At 32.2% G+C, this 15,779-nt stretch overlaps 1 protein-coding gene across 1 annotated transcript; it reads right to left on the reverse strand.

Annotated features, from left to right (window-relative positions):
* Nucleotides 1–13,037: 13,037 nt before the first annotated feature.
* On the reverse strand, nucleotides 13,038–14,235 carry VFPPC_18157 (proline utilization protein; the record flags this gene model as incomplete). The annotated part of the gene is made up of 2 exons (XM_022429811.1): nucleotides 13,038–14,167; nucleotides 14,229–14,235. 2 exons carry the CDS (start codon nucleotides 14,233–14,235, stop codon nucleotides 13,038–13,040), a joined length of 1,137 nt encoding a protein of 378 aa, XP_022286042.1.
* Between the last annotated feature and the right edge of the window lie 1,544 nt (nucleotides 14,236–15,779).

Genomic DNA, 15,779 nt, shown 5'->3' on the forward strand with positions numbered 1-15,779 from the left:
TAAAGTTATCTTCCATATAAGGCATTACTTCTAATAACTAGTAATTAAATATAACCTACTAGATTAAATAAAACTAATTAGAAGCTTCTAATTATTAAGGGAACTATAGCTATAGTAGATAGCTAAAGCTAAACTATAGCATTAATAGCTAGGTTATTTAAATGCTACTAGTCTTAAATATCTAGTTAAAGGAACTATTAGAGCTTATATATAGGGACCTCTTTAAATTAACTGCAAGGCATACTTAACTATATAGCTAAAAAGGCAGATATCTTAAAGGAGCCCCTAGATAAAGAGCCTACGCCCCTTCTAGAGAATTTACATTAATACCTTTTAGCTTATAATAAGCTATAATAGAAAGAAAGCAGCTTTACTAGTTAAGAATAAATTTACTAGTACTATTTATATCTATCTACTAGAGAGATTTAACTAAGATACTCTTATTAGAACGTTATAAGCATTTAAAGCTTATATCTAATAGTAGTATTAACTAGGCCTATGCTAAATCTATTAAGATAATAACTATAGCCTATAATCTACATATAAAGCTTAGGTTAATTAAGCTAGAATTTAAGATAAACTAACCGTAGGATATATACCTGCTTAAAATAGCGCTATAGAAAGGTCTAGTAGAGTTATTAGCTTAAAAGCTTAACTAATACAGCTAGCAGCTAACCTTCTAGCTAAACTATAGCTAGAATATTAGAAGACTGCTATTTATTTATATAACTTATTGCTATAGCAAGCAATAGGTTAGAAATCTCCCTTCTAATAGCTATAGTAGTTATAGGAAAATAACCGTAATACTAGATATTAGGAAATTTAACCTAATATAATACACCTTTAAGCGTTTAGCTATAGAGCTTACCTAATAACTAAGAAAGCTCTTTAAGGCATCTAAAAATAGGCTCTAAAGATAAAGGCCCACGCTAAAATTAGATATCTAGTTAGATATAATTCTACTAATATATTCTAAGTATAGATTCCTTTAAAATCTAAGGTTAGAAGAGTTAGAGATATAACCTTTAATAAAAAGACCTTTTACTAATTATTAGATATCTAATAACTAATAAATTAACGTATTAAGGTCTAACTACCTTAATATATTAAAGATAAATCTAACTATAAAGAAATTAATAATATCTATTCTACTATTATAGTTAATACAATACAACAAGATATATATAGTTAGAAAGAAAGTTAGTTATCTAAATCTAAACTAGAAGACCTCCTATTAACTTTAAATAGCCCTAACTACTATAATTAAGATCTTCTAACGCTAGCTTTTATAGACTAAGGCAGTTAATAACCTAAACCTTAAAGGTTACAGCAAAATAAGAAGCTAAGCAAAAAGGCAGCTAATAACTAAGCTTTTCTAAGCAGCTTTAGTGTTAGAAGAAAGGAAAGGCCTTATAGATAAAGCCTTCCACTAGAACTAAGAAATTAGAAAGAACTTAAGGGTTATCCATATAAACCTAAATTTAAGCAAGCTATAGCAGGTAAATTTAATAGCTTATAAACTTAAGGCACTTTTTAACCAATCTAATATAACTAAGTAAATTAGTAACTACTACTATTAACTTAGGTCTTTAAATATAAGTTTAATAAGTATAGTTATCTAATAAAGTTTAAAGCCTAGTTATATATATAAGAAGACCTTTAACTAATTAATTAAAAGGAAACTTATATAGTAACCTTAGCTAGAAAAAGCTTTTAAATATTAATAGTAATAATAGCTAAATTTAACCTAGAAGTAAGGCAGCTAGATGCAGTTAATGCCTTTACTAATAGCTTTATAGATAAAGAGGTCTATATAATATTTCTAGAAGGATTCTAAAGACCTAGTTAGCTGCTAAAGCTATTAAAAGCGCTATACAGATTAAGAAGGTTACTATTATTATAGCAATAAGACCTTAGTTAAACCTTCTATTAACTAGGACTATTGCTATATATAGAAGATTTATATATCTTTAATAATATAGCTATTACTATCTTCTTTTATGTGGATAATATTATTATGTTATATAGGCAAGCTAATTTAGATCTAGCAGATTAAATAATATAAAACCTTAAAAAGGTATATAATATAAAGAACCTTAGAGCTCTATATTAGTTTCTTAGTATCTAAGTCCTTTAAGACTAGCTTGCAAAGAAGCTATAGCTATATTAGGACTTATATATTAAGAATATTATTATAAGGTTTAAGATAGCTAGAAGAGAGACCTATAAAGGAAATCTAATGCCTAGAAACTAGCTATAGCCTAATAATAAATAGGCCTTAGGTGCATAAATCCACCTATTCTAATAGACTACTAGCTCTATTAATTATATTGCAATTATAATAAGGCTAGATATTATAAAGTCTATAGCTAAGTTAGCTAAGTTCTTATTTAACCTATTAGAATATTATTAAAAGATCACAAATTAGGTTCTTAAATACCTATATGTAATAAGGTTCCTTATAATAGAATTTAATAGCAATAGCAGTAATAGCTTAGACCTTTAGATTGCAGTAGATATAGCTTTTACAGATAACTAGATAACTTAAAAATTATCATAGGGTTTAATAATAGTCCTATTTAATAGACCTATTAGCTAGACTGCAAATAAATAAGCTATAGTAATAATATTATTAACTAAAGCTAAGTTACTTGCATTTATACATACTACAAAAGAGGTTATAGCAACTTAATGCCTATTTTAGCAGCTAGACCTTTAACTAGATAAAAAACTAACTATTTAATATAATAACTAGCAAACTATATAGCTAGTTAATAGTAACCTTCTAAGGATAAAAACGTTATTAAGGCACATTAATATAAATAGTAGTTAGATTTATTAGGTCTATTAGAAAGGCAGCTTTAATATTATATACATTAAAAGCGCAGATAATCTAGCAGATAGACTAATAAAGGCTTTATTAGGTTAAAGATTTAGTTAATTTATTAAGCAACTAGGGCTTATAGATATTATTAGCCTTATTAAATAGCATAAAAATTTAAGCACTAAGGACTTAGAATAGCTTTAAGTAGCAAACTTATAGCTTATATCGCTAAACGCAATACAATCTAGAGGGGTATATCACAATAAATAGGATTTAATAGCGTCTATAGGCGCTAAGCCTTAAATAGAGCTAGCCTAACTACCTAATAGCTAGCTAGCCACCTAAAATATACAGATAATAGCTAGGAAAGCTATTTAGATTACTATAAAAAGTTATAAATAACCCTTACTAGATAGAAGAGATTAAGGATCATAATCCACGTCTATATCGTCTATAACTGCACTTTTGTGATAGTAGCACTTACTTGTGAGCAGAGCATTGCCAAAAAATACAATACAAAATGTATTTTTATATTGTATTTATATTGTATTGTATTTAAATACAATATAAAATACAATACATAGGATCTTAGATATATTATATTTAAATACAATACAATACAAAATACAATATATAGGCTAGGCAAAAAATATATTATATTGTATTTAAATACATTGTATTTTTGTATTTATAGGCAGTTACTATTAATAGTAATTTCTTAAGGTTCTAAGTTTAATTTCCATGTAATGCAAAAATATAGCCTAATTTAAAGTAGGTTTTTAGAAGCTAATTATAGCTAATATAGCTATAATTAGCCCTATTACTAATTTATTAGCTATTTTTAGCTACTATTATAGCTAAATAGAATTTCTAGGGATTTTTTTAGTATTTAATTTTTCTAATTAAAATACAATGTATTTTTGTATTATATTTTTGTATTATATTGTATTTAATACAATACAAAATACAATTTAATACATAGAGTAGGTGTTGCTTCTACTGCTGTCTTTGGCGGTAGAGCTAGTAGCCTGCAAATAGCTTTAAATAGTAGCTAAAATAGACCTCACGTGAGCAGGCTTTAACACTAATACAAGCGTATATTATCTATAGCTAGATAAATTTAATAAGCATTAATTAACTAGTTATAAGTACCCTAAACTGCGTAATAATTATCACCTAAATAGAAGCCTTATGCTTCTAATACTAATTAGTAGTTATAAGACTATAGATAGTAAGAAACCTAAGAAGAGATAGATCTCTACTACTACTATAGACTTTCTATGCTATCTAAAGGAAATTAATTTTAAGTGCTACTACTGCTTTTTGCGTACTATTATTATGCCTTAAAGTAATCCCTTTATTATCTATCATAAGAAAATATCTTCTATAAAGGAATATTATTACCTATAAGTTATTAGTTTAACTGCTAATCTTTAATCCTACGCCTAGGAAAATACTACTAAAAAGCTCTAGCTTACCCTAAATTCTATCCTACCCCTAAATTTACCTTTAAGCTTCTTTCTCTTGCCTCCTACTTTAATAATAATAATAGCAGAAGAAGATAGTAATGCCTTATCCCTCTAAGGCAATAAAACTATTACTAAGCTGCCTCTCTTTAACCCTAATCTTTATAATCCTAATAAACTAACTACCCTCTTAAACTTTAACCTAAGAAAACCTACTATAAAAAAGGTTAATAATGCTATTAGCTAGGCTACTAACTATTACTAGAAATGCAAATAGAGCTCTTATAATATATAGTAATGCCTTATTAATAACTTTACTAACTAGAACTATAGCTATTTTAACCACTTAAGAAAGGCTAACCTCTATAACTTTTATAATACCCTTTGTGTAAAGGGGGTCTATATTAGAAAGAAAGACTAGTTCCTAATTATTAATGCTATTATAGAAGCTATATCTTCTCTAGGCTTTCCTATATAGCTAGATAATAATTTATAGCGCTCTCTATAATCCTCTATACCCCTACTAAGTCTATTAATAATAAAGCCTATTATAGCACTAACCTAAGAATAACCTAAAATAGCCTAACTAGAGGTTATTATAGCTCCTAAGATAGCAGTACCTACTATAACTCGCACGTCTAGAGGCATTAATATACCTTCTCTAGTAGTTAATACACTATAGTTATAGGGGTTCCTAGCTGGGAAAGGGTAATTACCTTCTTTCTTAGACGGTAAAGTGCCCCCTAACCTACTTAGACGCCTAGATAGCCTTACTAAAGGCTATTAGGAAAGTAATAAATTCTTAGGCTAAGAATATAACTTTCTCTTAACTAAAGTTAATATATTTATTAATAAATACAAATAGATTAACTATCTATAAGACTAGCTTGCTTAGGCTATCCTAGTTATGCTTATAGGACTAGCATACTAGTACTATCTTAATAATCTAGCTAATAAAGGAAAAAGTTATAATAACCTTATCTATGCCCTCTAAAAGAGGTATAAAATAGAGGTAATTTAAGACTAATACCTTCGCAAGTAGGAAAGCCTTAATCTTGCTGTAATTATTAACTAATATTATAATAAATGTCTCTTATCCTGCCTTAAGATTCTTATAGAGAAGATATAACTGCTTTACTAGAGCCTCTTTTAACCTGGTAATATAGGCTTTAATAGTATAAGGGATAAGCTTAAGATTACTGCTTCTAAGACCCTAGCTTGTAAGGTGCTATTAATAAAGCTAGTAAAGACCTTTAAAGACCTTACTGCTAAGCTCTAGCAAGCTATTACTATCCATAAGAAAATAACACCCTAGCTAGTAAAAGTCTTTTATACTAATTGCGCTTTTAAACGTAGTAGAGAAAATGCCTTAAATTATAACTAAAAAGGGTAGTTCCTAAACTACTAGAAGAAGTGCTATATTTACTGCTAACCTAGCTGCTAGTTAACTAAGCATAGCAACTAAGAATGCTTTTAAGCTTAAAATTCCTAGCTCTAAAAGAAGCACCTAATGCCTCTAACAGCTAAGAGGTATTAAGTATTCCTAACTGCCTTTAAGGGTAAAGATAATAATAAGAATACTGCTCTTCTTAATAAAATATATAGATAGAATTCCTTTAATAATACTAATAGTAATAATAATAATAATAATAAATTCCTTCCTATTAGCAGTAATAATATATTTACTAGTATAGGTACTATTACCTAGAATTTCTTAGCTATAATAGTAATTCTATAGCTAGTAGAAATTCTTACTAGTTTAAGAGACTAAGCGTTTAAGCATGCTCTATTAGCTAAAGATCCCTATTTTATAAAAGAACTAAAAGAGACTGCTATTTTTATTTCTAAGGAAAGATATTCTAACTATATCTTTAGAGGCATTCTACCTAATACTAGCGCTACTAGTATATCTAACGCAGGCATGCTATAGGTTAGAGCCTTAATAAGAATAATGCTATTACTAAAGATTAAAGACACACTAGTAATAATAATCTATTTTAGTATAGGATTAGCCTTATTAATTAGCATTATTAGAGTACTAATAGTATTTAGAAATATTACCTTCTATATACTACTAACTGCTACTCCTTTCCTATTCTCTATTATAGATATAGATAGGATGTATATATAATTAGATAATCTTACTAATTGCCTTATCTAAGGAGATATTACTATGCCTATTATTAGGCAATAGGGCTATTCCTAGTAGCTCCTTAAGCTAGTAGCTTCTATAGCCTTCTACCTCACAAAAATACAGCTTTAGCAACTATATTACTGCTTTAGATACCTATCTATTAAGAGACTATTAAGAATCTTAATAAAAGTTAGGAAAGAATATAGTAGTAATATTCTTAAGTAACTAACTAATATCTACTACTATTATTAAATAAATAAAAGAGCTCTAAGCTACTTTAAGTTTACCCTTTAAGATAATTATAAGTTTAACTATAAGATTATTATAGATATCTTCTTTATTAATAGCTAATTAGTCCTCTATATTATTAACTCTATAACTGCCTTTTAAGCTGCTAAGTTTCTTAATAATAAAGAATAAAAGGCAAGGGATCTTTAGGATACTATTATAGCCTATTAGATTAATATATACCTTAGGCCTTCTAAATAGATAGTTTATAACGCTAGAAAGAACTTTAGCTTAGTAGAATTTAAATAGTATACTAAAGGCCTATATATTTATATTTAGGAAATGCTAGTTAAGGCATATAATAGTATTAGTAAGGCAGAAAGATATTATAGCTCTCTCTGCTATGTATATTAGATAATTAATATAGAACTTAGTAACGCTCTAACTAATAATTAGAAGCTTTAAATAGCTATAAAAGCTATAAATAATATAGCTAGCCTAGATATACTTATTCTAATACTTCTAGTCTTTAGCGCCTATCCTAGGATAACGGATAATTTGCCCTCTAGCTTTAGCGTTATATAGAGAGCTAAAGCTATCTATAAGGCAACTAGTAAAGCCAGATAAGCTCTCGCTAAGCAGTAGGTCTAAAATGCTCTCTTAACAAGAAATAGCCTAGATATAACCCTATTATATACCCTTCTATTGCAATCTAAGGTTTGCGTTTAGAGAGAAAAGAATAGATAGTAGGGCCCCTTTAAACTTATTGCTATTAAAGGTAAGACTTATACTATTACTAATAAGGCTAGAATAACCTTAAAGTTCTATTCTATAATTATATAACTCTATCTAGAGGATAAGAATATAACCCTAATAGATAATAAGCTACCCTAATAGCAGGCTATTAACTAAGATAATGCTAAGGTTACTAATAAGAGTAATAGGGAGGTTAACTAGAATAAAGATATTAGAGATAGTATTGCTATTGCTATCCTAATAGCAAGATAAGGCCTAAAAAGACCGCATAAAGACCTAGAGACTAGAAGAGCTCCTTATTAAATATTTCTAAGAAGAGGCCTAGAAAGGCTATATAAATGCCTTATTAAAGAATAGTACTTCTTTAATGCTCTTAAGAACCCGCCTAAATATACTAAGCTTCTTAAGAGCATTAAAATAATAGCATTCCTAACTATAAAGGAGCAAGAAGACTGTAACCTTACTGTCCTTCTCTATAGTAAAGAACTTATAATTACCCCTAGCTAGCTATTTAAAATCTTAGGCTACACTAAGATTAATAACTTAATAGCTAGAGGTATCTTTAAATTTAAGCTTTATAACCCTATAAAGCATACTAAACTTTATATCTTTAACTTATAAATAGTTAATAAGGTTAAAGGCAAGAATATAGCTGCCCTATATAAGAAATCTTACCTTATTATTTAGGGATATAATAATAAGGGTAAAGCCTTTATTTTAATGTAATTACTAATAATATAATAAGCTAGCTAATAGCTTATAATTATACTTGCGCTCTCTCTCTTCTAATAAGGAATTATTCTCTAGATAAGGGATATTACCTAAGCCTATATGCAATCTTAAATACCTCTCTAAAGGATAATTATTATAAAGATTCCTAAGTAACTTTATAGTAGATACCTAGAAGGCACTATTATAGTAGTAGTTAAACTGTTATATAAAATACTAGAAGCTAGCACCTACTAGTAGGCAACTTATTCTACCTACTATTAAGAAAAGCTAAAGATAATAACCTTAACTTATAACCTATGCCTACTAATCTTAAAATATAATAAGTTTAGTATTATTAGGATGTAAACTAATAATATACTTAGACTTAGTAATAAATAGTTCTCTAATCTTAAAGAGAAAGAGCTTTAGAAGGTAGCTTTTATAGTAAAGCTAAAGGAAGTCCTTAAGGTAGAAAAGCTACTTACTTTTAATAGCTGCTAAATCTCTCTTAATGCTAATAGAAGTATTATAATAACCTAGAAAGAATAGGCTTTAAAGCTTTAGATTCTAATAACTAATTAGGAATATATTAAGTAATAAGCTTATAGCGTATATCTTGCTAGTATTTGCTAACTAGAGGCAGCCTTTGACCTTTTAGTTGCTGCCTAATAAAAGGAACTATCTAGCAATAACTTTAAATATCTAGGACGCTATATCTAGTAGCAGATTAATAACCTAGATAGAGGCCTAAAATATATACTATTTAACCTTAATAAAGTAAAGCTTTTTATGTTTATTAATAGCTCTTTTGCTAATAATAAAGATCTAAGTTCCTAGCTAGGATATATTATTATTATTAGTATAAAAGAAGAGACTAATAATAGCAAAATGCTTATTAAAGGCAATATTATTATGTACTTTTAACTAAGTTAAAGAGAGTTATATAAAGTGCTCTAGCCTCTAAGCTTTATAGTATAATTTAAGGCATAGATATTAGATATATAATAGCCTTAACTTTAAAGCTTATCACAAAATAACTAGGAATTCTAGATATCCCTATAATCCTTCTTACGGACTTATATTCCCTATATAAGTGCCTTATTAAGCTTAGTATAACTAAAGAGAAGAGGCTTATAATAGATATTATAGCTCTCTAATAGTTATATAAGCGCTATAAAGTCTATAAAGTTAGATAGATTAATAGAGGAGATAACCTAGTAGATACAATAATAAAAGTATTACTAAATTACACATTAAGAACCCTTATTAATAAGAATAAGATTACAATATAAGTAGAAGGCTAGGTAGAGAGAAAGAAGAATAAAAAGTAAGGGAATTACTATAGCTAAATTATTAGGATATAGCTACTATAGTATAAGGTAAGAATACAAGAAAACTTAGCTTTAGAATAGAGAAATTTGCCTCTAGTGTGTATGCCTTTAATAGGTGTCTTATTTTATTTTGTTTTTAAATAAATTAAGGCCTTAAAGAGAGAAGCTACTAGTATTACTTTTACTGCTATCTTTAGCAGTAGAGCTAGTAGCCTGCAAATAGCTTTAAATAGTAGCTAAAATAGACCTCACGTGAGTAGGCTTTAATACTAATATAGGCGTACGTTATCTATAGCTAGATAAATTTAATAAGCATTAATTAACCAGTTATAAGTACCCTAAACCGCGTGATAATTATCACCCGAATAGAAGCCTTGCGCTTCTAACAGTAGGTAAAAAATACAAATACAATACAATACAAAATAAATATAATACAAAATACAAGCAACCCCCAAAAATACAATAAATACAATACAAGTAATGCTCTGCTTGTGTGTGGCACTCGCTTGTAGATTACGTTAGATTACTTAGCTTACTATAATACTTCTAGTAATCTATGCAATCTAGTTATATATAGAATTACTTATTTATTATTAGTTTACTAAGTAATTCCCCTTTAATTAGTATAGTTGCAGGGATATAAAAAACCCTCTTTATATGGGATTTCTAGGTGGCGCACTCGGTATGTTAGCGCACTCGCTATGCACTCACGTTTGATATAATGCTTACTAATAAAAATACCTAAAGATTAACTATAAAATAGTAAACTATTTAGCAATAACTAAGCATATAATTTCTAGTTATTAACTTACTCTCTAAAGCATAATATAAAGTAGTATTTAGAGATCTATATATTATAACTACTCTTAATTTAAGCTTAAAAAAAGTCTTAATAAAAAGAATATAACGTGAATGCATAGCGAGTTAGTTAATATAGCAAGTTAGTTATATAACCGCACCTTATCATAAAGATTCTACAAAATAACTACCATAATATAAGAAATTAATTAATCTTTACTGCTATCCTCTTTATTAGATATTTCTATATTAAACTTACATATTTGCGCATTATAACTAGTATTACTATATATACTATATTGCTAACCCTTTATCTTAACCCTTAGCTTCTAACCTCTAGATTTACAATCTTCTTGCTGTATCTACTCTTCTATATTATTCTAATTCTAAAGAGCTTATCCTTTAGTAATAATTATACTGCCTTCTTAATATAATTATATTTTTCTAGCTTTATGCTGCTTACTTAGTAGTTTATTTGCCTCTTAAAGTTAGTTAACCTTAGCCTTTAAGAGAACTATCTTATATATTATTCTATATATACTCTTTATAAACTAATCTATAGCAGCTAAAATTTATATTAGAGAGCTTTCCTAGTAGCAGCTTATTTATCTTTTAATATAGTTAGTCTGTAAAGTTACCTTAATTAGGTTATTTAGTGTCTTTAGAACCTATAGGTTTAGTAGCTTAACTATCTCTTTAACCTATATTAGAGTCTATAGCTAGGCATCTAGGCATAATAGGACACTTTTTAGATTAAATAGAATAAGTTCTATACCTCTAAAAGCTCCCTAAATATTTTCTTTAGTTATTATAGCTTTAAATGTAATAGAAAATGCAGGTAAAAAGTTAGCCTTAGTAATATGTATTATATACGCTCTTATAAGTCCTTTAATTTCTTTACTATAAGCCTTTTTTAGCAGCCTAAAATACCTAATATCTAGAGGCTAAAGAATATAAGATAAATAAGATAGCATGTAAAGCGTAATAATCTTCTATTCTTTGCAGAAAATCTTAAATTCTATAGAGTAGTAACTTTTATGCCTATCTAGGATAAGAAGATAATATATACTATAAGTTTAAGGCTTAGTATACTTTTTAAAATGCCTAATCTATTTTATAGCTTTCTTATTTATAGTCTAGCTATTTTAAGTTATAGAGATAATATAATTGCTTAGTAGGGTAGAATCTTTATACTAGTTTATAAGGTAATACTACCCTATAACTATAATAAATAGTAGGATTGCCTAACTATAAGAATTAATAGACTAGAGTACTAAAACCTATTCTCTATTACCTAGCTAAGCTAAAGTTAGATTACTATATCTTTTTAAGCTTATAATAACTATTATAGTTAAAATTATGCCTATTATAAAGCTAGTCTTATTAAAGTTATAAAAATTATTATTATATATGCTATATTTTATAACTATATTATATATAAGCTTAAACTAAGAGCTAATTATCTTTAGATCTTTATATAAGGCTCTCTAATAGTTATACTTACGCGTAAAATGCATAGAAAGCTATAATTAGCATTTAATAAAGTTTAAAGCCTATTATAGTCCTATAGTTAGCATATTATAATTAGCAAGCAGTTAATTTGCTATATCTTTTATACTACTAAGCTAGGGAGGAAAGGATTGCGCGTCTAGGTTAAAAATATATTTAATAATAGTTAATTTCTCTAGATCTATAAGCTTTTAAGAATTAGGCGTGGTATTACGTCTTATAGTTTTACCGTTGCGTTAATTATACAGTGAACTATAGCTAACACTATACACCTTTACTGCGCCTTAAATGCTTAGCTTTAGGTCTTATTATATTGCTTTAAGGGCTAAGTTTATATAATTCTCTTTACTTAATAATTCTATGATTTATAGCGGAGAAATATGCAATTAAAGAAGGATAGTGCTATTTTTATAGTCGCGTGACTAACTTGCTATATTGACTGACTCGCTATGCATTCACGTTAACTAATCTATAAGACTAATAAAAATATCTCTATAAATATATAAAGATTATAGATTCTAGAATAACTTAAGTTACTTATTAATAGGCAAAGAGGTAAAGAGGTAGATATAGTCTAACTAAATAGTATAATCTCCTAAAATAAGTAAAGAGGATTTTAATATAATAGCTCTCTACTATCTAAAGTAAAGAGAAATAAAAAGGTTAGCAATATTATTATAGTAGCAATAGATTAAAAACCTGCCTAAATAAGGCGAGAATTGCAATAGTAATATATATTTACCTTACCGTAGACTTTAACAGCACAAATCCGATTGGGCATAATCAGAGACAGGCTGTGGCTAAATGTTGGGGGGGGGGGTGTTTGCGTCCAAACAGGGACTGTCTTTTTCTTTTGTCGTCTGCTTTTTGCGTTATTGAAATACTACTCGCTGAATTGCGCGACAGGTTAAATGAGAACTGACGTATTCCTGATTGCGTCCCGTAATCCTCGCGACCCAGGCCACGGGGACGACATTGAGATTACGTATCACGATGAACGCCCTCTGGATGTGATGGGCAGTGGACATGGTCCTTGATAGTCGTACTATATAGGGAGGAAATTCGTCACTATTTAGAGCGGTCTCGTGGTGCCTGATTCCCTCGTTGACACTCTAGTTGACAAACATGTAATGTTGTCTAAACACTGGCTACTACCTTATACGCTTGATAAACACAAAGTAAATACATGTGTTCTAGTCGACCTCTTTTGGCCGCTAAAATTTAGTTTTTAGAAGCCTAGAACGGAATTGAGCTAAAGAACGCTACTGGCTTAGGTTTCTTTACACGTGATTCTTGCCGTTTGCAATATCCAAAACGGCTTTCCCTGCCACCAAGTCCGTTAGACTAACCCCAATACTTTTGTAGACAACGAAGCCTTCCGAAATGAAACGATTCATATCATCGATGCCCTTCAAGCTTTTATTCTCGGTCCATGCCTTTTTCAGAGCGACTATCTGACCGAGCTCAACCATGTCTTTAGCCGTAATCTCACTTTGAACCACCTCACCGGCATTCTCAAGAGCGAAATTGCCATCGTCCACCAGCACTGCTCCACTGCTTCCATTGGTATGGGGGTTATATCCGCCAGTAGCAATGGCATGATGTAACAGGGCGGGATCCAATTCGATCATATCCGATTGCCAGGAACCTATGGCCGAAATGAAGGGCTGGCGACAACCGCCGCTCCTCTTAGTCAGGTAGTGGGAGGGAAAGAGTGCCTTTCTGGATGGGGTAGTGCAGAATACGCAGTCGACGTCTCTCATGCGAATCTCAACTTGCTGCTGGAAGTCTGCAGCGGTGGTGTCCACAAAATGGAAGGAGCAGTTTGACTTCCAGCGAACTTCGTTCTCCTTCGAGATCTTGGCAATCAATGCATCAATCTGGTCCTTGACAGGGTTCAGAAAAGTGATGTTCTTGACCTCGGGTCCCCTCAGCGTCAGGATGAGGCGGGTATGCCACATGGCCTGCATACCACCGCCAAAAATGATAATATTATCTATATTTTTTCTCCATGAAAAGGGAACCATGACATTCATTGACGTTCGGTAACCAGTGACTTCCTCGGCATCGAGGATGCCTGAGGGATTGCCTTGTCCATCCGTCAAGACGAGAATGCCATGCAGGGGATCCTTTTTGCCATCGGGCCTGAGTGGAGGCTCAACCACGAGTTTGGCACCGACGCTCGAATCTGAAGTGAAGGTCCGGAAAAGAGTCCGTTGACCGTTGGGCCGGCATACAGCACTGGGCTCGGGTTGATATTGGCGTTCACCGCCGCCAGAGAAATCTTCCAAGGCCTGCTCAATTCTGTTTCTGAAGGAGATAGCCTCTTCCTTGGTGAGATTTATCAGCAAGTTGTGGACGGCATCGTTGCGGAGATATTGGGTTTGTGTCACGTTCAAAAGTTCTGCAGCTAATTGTCGAGTTGAACACTTTGCGAGGGATAAAGGGCGCAAGTTCCAACAGCACGGCACGTAGCATGGTGTGGATATGGGAGCCTCATATTGACGGTAACAGAATATTAAACGGCCTTGCTTGGTGTTTAGAGCCTCCCGCAATGGCTCCGGCCTGTCTCGTTGATGTCCGAGAGACGTATTCTCCGTGGGCCAAGGTTGTGGGGTGAGCTACGGGTGAGATCCGAATGCAAGATCCCCCGTGGTCCCTCCAGCGTTGTTCGGCAAGCCTATTATTCACCTGGTTTTGGACTGCTAGAGATATTGACCTTGCCACCACATCATGTATGGGCTTTCCTGGCACACCGATAAGTCTGCTAGCGACACCACCAGAGGACCCCAACGCGTGTAGCTACTCTAACGACGACATGATTTCTTCCGCAAGGTGGTTTTGCGAACAGTGGTTGACGGCTCACAAAAGGCAGTCTGACTGAGGATGGCCCTCTAGGTGGAACATGTCGTGGGACTTGTAGGAACACTTTGGAGATTGGGTGGTCGTGTAGTCTTGCGCGGAAGTGCATCTAGGCACTTTGGTGGGAGGGCAAGCCATCAAGCTCCTCAGCGTCATATCATGCTCTTTGTGCGAGCCGCCGGCGTAGCGAATGGTCCGGACAATGTGGCACAAATGACGCGGGTTTCGCAGGGTTCGGATGATCTGTAGCATTGCTTCCATGTTGCCGAAGGAGAAGAAATTGACCACACCGGTCCAGACCGGCCCCACTCCGGCATGGTGCCAAATGGAGCAATTATGTCGGAATTACAGCCGTAGCGTGCGGGGCTGATGTCATGCCATTGCCTTGGGGCTAGTCTATCAAGTTAGACACGACGACATAGGAGGAGCCCTGTTGTGGCGATTATCAATCTGAATTAGCACCCGCGGCTTTCATCTGAACATGGGTAACTGGGGCCTACTAGTGCCGCCTACAGTTTGGGGCGGTTTCCATGGTAGGGAGCAGGCCGGCAGGTCGTATTGGTCACGCAGCCTGGACAAGACATTCCATGAGACAGAGATAGCATCATAAAACCTGATATTTCTTCAAATCTTGCGGTGAAATTAGGGAGAGATTTAAACATTCATTTTGCAAAAAGCACTCCGCTGCGTATAGTGGGATGGTCTCCGGCTGTGCGTATTTTCGACGGGCGAATGCATATTGTATCAAACGCAGCGCTCATATTATTTCTCCCAACCCAACATCGCCTCTCTGGCGCTTGTGTTAACTACATTGCCAACCCCAAAGGCCGGTACAATGCGCATCATTCTCAAAGGAATGACTGCTCCTATACCTCTTTTGATGTCCATCAATCGACGCAGCAAAGAAACTTTCGCTCGATTCATATTATAATCTAAACCCAGAAGATGAATTGGGCTACTAATCAATTGAACCATTGCCGGAAGCAAGATTTGTGATGTTTTAAGCCCTTTGTCATCCGACATGAGCGCCAAGGCATGTTGCCCAAGCGTCGTGGTAGAAGCGAAGCTGGCTAGTACCGGAGCAACAACAACTGGCAAACTGAACGATGCGTATATCGTCACAGCATCTCGCAGGAGGAACAAGCCGTAACTTGGGGCCG

This window comes from Pochonia chlamydosporia, chromosome 1 (assembly GCF_001653235.2).
Source record: "Pochonia chlamydosporia 170 chromosome 1, whole genome shotgun sequence".
In the NCBI taxonomy this organism is placed as follows: Eukaryota; Fungi; Ascomycota; class Sordariomycetes; order Hypocreales; family Clavicipitaceae; genus Pochonia; species Pochonia chlamydosporia.